This window comes from Atta colombica, unplaced genomic scaffold (genome assembly GCF_001594045.1).
Source record: "Atta colombica isolate Treedump-2 unplaced genomic scaffold, Acol1.0 scaffold236, whole genome shotgun sequence".
NCBI classification, from domain to species: Eukaryota; Metazoa; Arthropoda; class Insecta; order Hymenoptera; family Formicidae; genus Atta; species Atta colombica.
The window spans coordinates 1,193,479-1,195,603 of NW_017259334.1; the positions used below are offsets into that span (position 1 = coordinate 1,193,479).

The window sequence follows — 2,125 nt, forward strand, 5'->3', positions numbered from 1 at the left end:
ATTTATAGCTATATTACGTATATAATTATAATATTAATTAATGTTATAATAAAATATTAATATCAATTATATAATCCATATTAATATTATTCAATTAGGAGATTATTCAATTAGAAAATTAGGATTTTTATTTAAAATATTAAAAAATAAATTAGATTACGCAGATTTTAAATTGCTCTCCATTAATATTCTTGTTTCTAGATAGTGATTACTTATACAATTATAAAAATTCGAGATATGATATATCATAAAAATGAATGTGATAGATATTTTTATACCAATAAGATTTCATCATTCATAAAAATTGCAATTCCCATTTATAATGTTATACTTACATAAGAAATAAGTAATAAATAAGACAAAATCAGCCTTTTATGAGTTTCATAGTCAGTGTTAGCATAGGTAGGATATATAGATTTGTTGTAATGAAGTACAAAGTTCTAAATAACGTAATGCTGATGTAACACCATTTAACTTGTTTGTCCCAAATAAAGTGTTTTATTCGGTAACACATTTATAATGTCATTAGTTCGTTTGTGCACAACGTCAATCATTTGATTACCATATTTAACGGTGTTACTCAAAGATCCTAGCCAGGAAGACACAAGACTTTTTACGGGCGTTTTTGAAAGCGCCAAATTATATGTAGCACCTAAAACATTATACGCAAAGTATACAGTATATCGACATTATTATTAAATAATATTATTTTTATAAGGAAATTTTATAAGGGCGAAAAAACTTACCTTTTAGAAATTTAATAATTGCCTTATTTACGGCATCCGATTTTTCTTGATGTGGAAAATGTTGCGTCTGTGATATAACTTTAACCCTAGATACTTCTACGTATTCAGCACTTTGAATAATGCTCTCTATTGTTACAAAAGGATCCATATCTCCAACTAGAAGTAACGTTTTGTTGTCTATCTGTTCGCCGCTATCTGTATTCAGTCTTGTGAATGGTAGATTACGATAATAATTAATCGGTCCTGTCCAATCCTCTACAAAACGTTATATTAATTTTTTAAATATGAAAAACATAAGAGAAGAATAACATATGATATAAAAATTATTTTATATATCAGACTTAGTATTAAAATTTACCTTTCCTACTGAAGGCATATTTATACGCCTCGACGTAACTTTTTTCTTTGTCATCTTGAGATATTTGAAGATGTCGAAATACTTCATTGATAATAGATAAGTCTTCTTTAAGTGCATCTATTTCTGGCAAAAATGGTAATCTGCTGAAATGTAGCCATCTAGAATCAGTCACATTATGCCTTTGCAATTAAAATACATAAATATATAATAAAATTTCATGTAAAGTCTTCAAGAATCTTCATAAACGGAATTTCGAAAATATTTACTTTTTGTCTAAAATAGAATTTCTTGATACTCTGTTCCAATAAAAATTGGGATGCGGACTCGAAATGACTATAAATTTATAAACGAGATCTCTGTGTAGAGCGACCATGTACCATCCCAGAAGTCCTCCTAGGTCGTGGCCGATTATGCTGCACGTCTTCACACCGAGAGTCAAAATGAATTGTTTCAACTCATTTATTAAAATTTCGAGTTTGTAAGATCGTTTGTTGAGCGGTTTGTCGCTATCACCGAATCCTTTTAAATCTATAGCTACTACTCTGAAACAGCATTAAAATATGAATATCACAACGCTAACGCGTGTGCTTTATAAAATATTTTATAAAATATTTTATAAACATAAATTTTCAAACGCACCTATAGTATTCTGCGAGACATGGAATCTGTTTTCTCCAAGATAACCAGCAGTCCGGGAATCCATGTAATAATAACACGAGTGGTTTACTTTTGTCTCCCGCTTCCACATAATGGAATTTAACACCCTGCGTAAAGAAAAGCAAATAAGTTAAACGAAAGAAAAAAAATCTAAATTATTAATTCGTTCACACGAATGCACAATTCTTTAAGTTTAAAATAGAAAGCGAGATTGTAAATATAAGAGTGTAGAATTCCCCTTCATGAGATTTCGTTTGGCGAAATGAATACAATAAAGATACCGCAATTATGATAATATAACGACATAATATGCGTATCGAGAAATAAAATTAAATAAATTTTACATTAAACTCTCGTGTATATA

General features: G+C 28.8%; 1 protein-coding gene across 1 annotated transcript in view; it reads right to left on the reverse strand.

Moving 5' to 3' along the window:
- Positions 1 to 383: 383 nt before the first annotated feature.
- The window catches only part of LOC108688598 (epoxide hydrolase 4-like), a 3,950-nt gene continuing 2,208 nt past the window's right edge, over positions 384 to 2,125 (reverse strand). The window contains exons 2-6 of the mRNA XM_018194912.1: positions 1,744 to 1,868; positions 1,371 to 1,646; positions 1,105 to 1,262; positions 747 to 1,001; positions 384 to 652 (exon numbers count right to left, since the gene is read on the reverse strand). Coding sequence (XP_018050401.1) covers positions 471 to 652; positions 747 to 1,001; positions 1,105 to 1,262; positions 1,371 to 1,646; positions 1,744 to 1,868 — 996 coding nt within the window. The 3' untranslated portion in view covers positions 384 to 470. The remainder of the gene's footprint in view (positions 653 to 746; positions 1,002 to 1,104; positions 1,263 to 1,370; positions 1,647 to 1,743; positions 1,869 to 2,125) is intronic.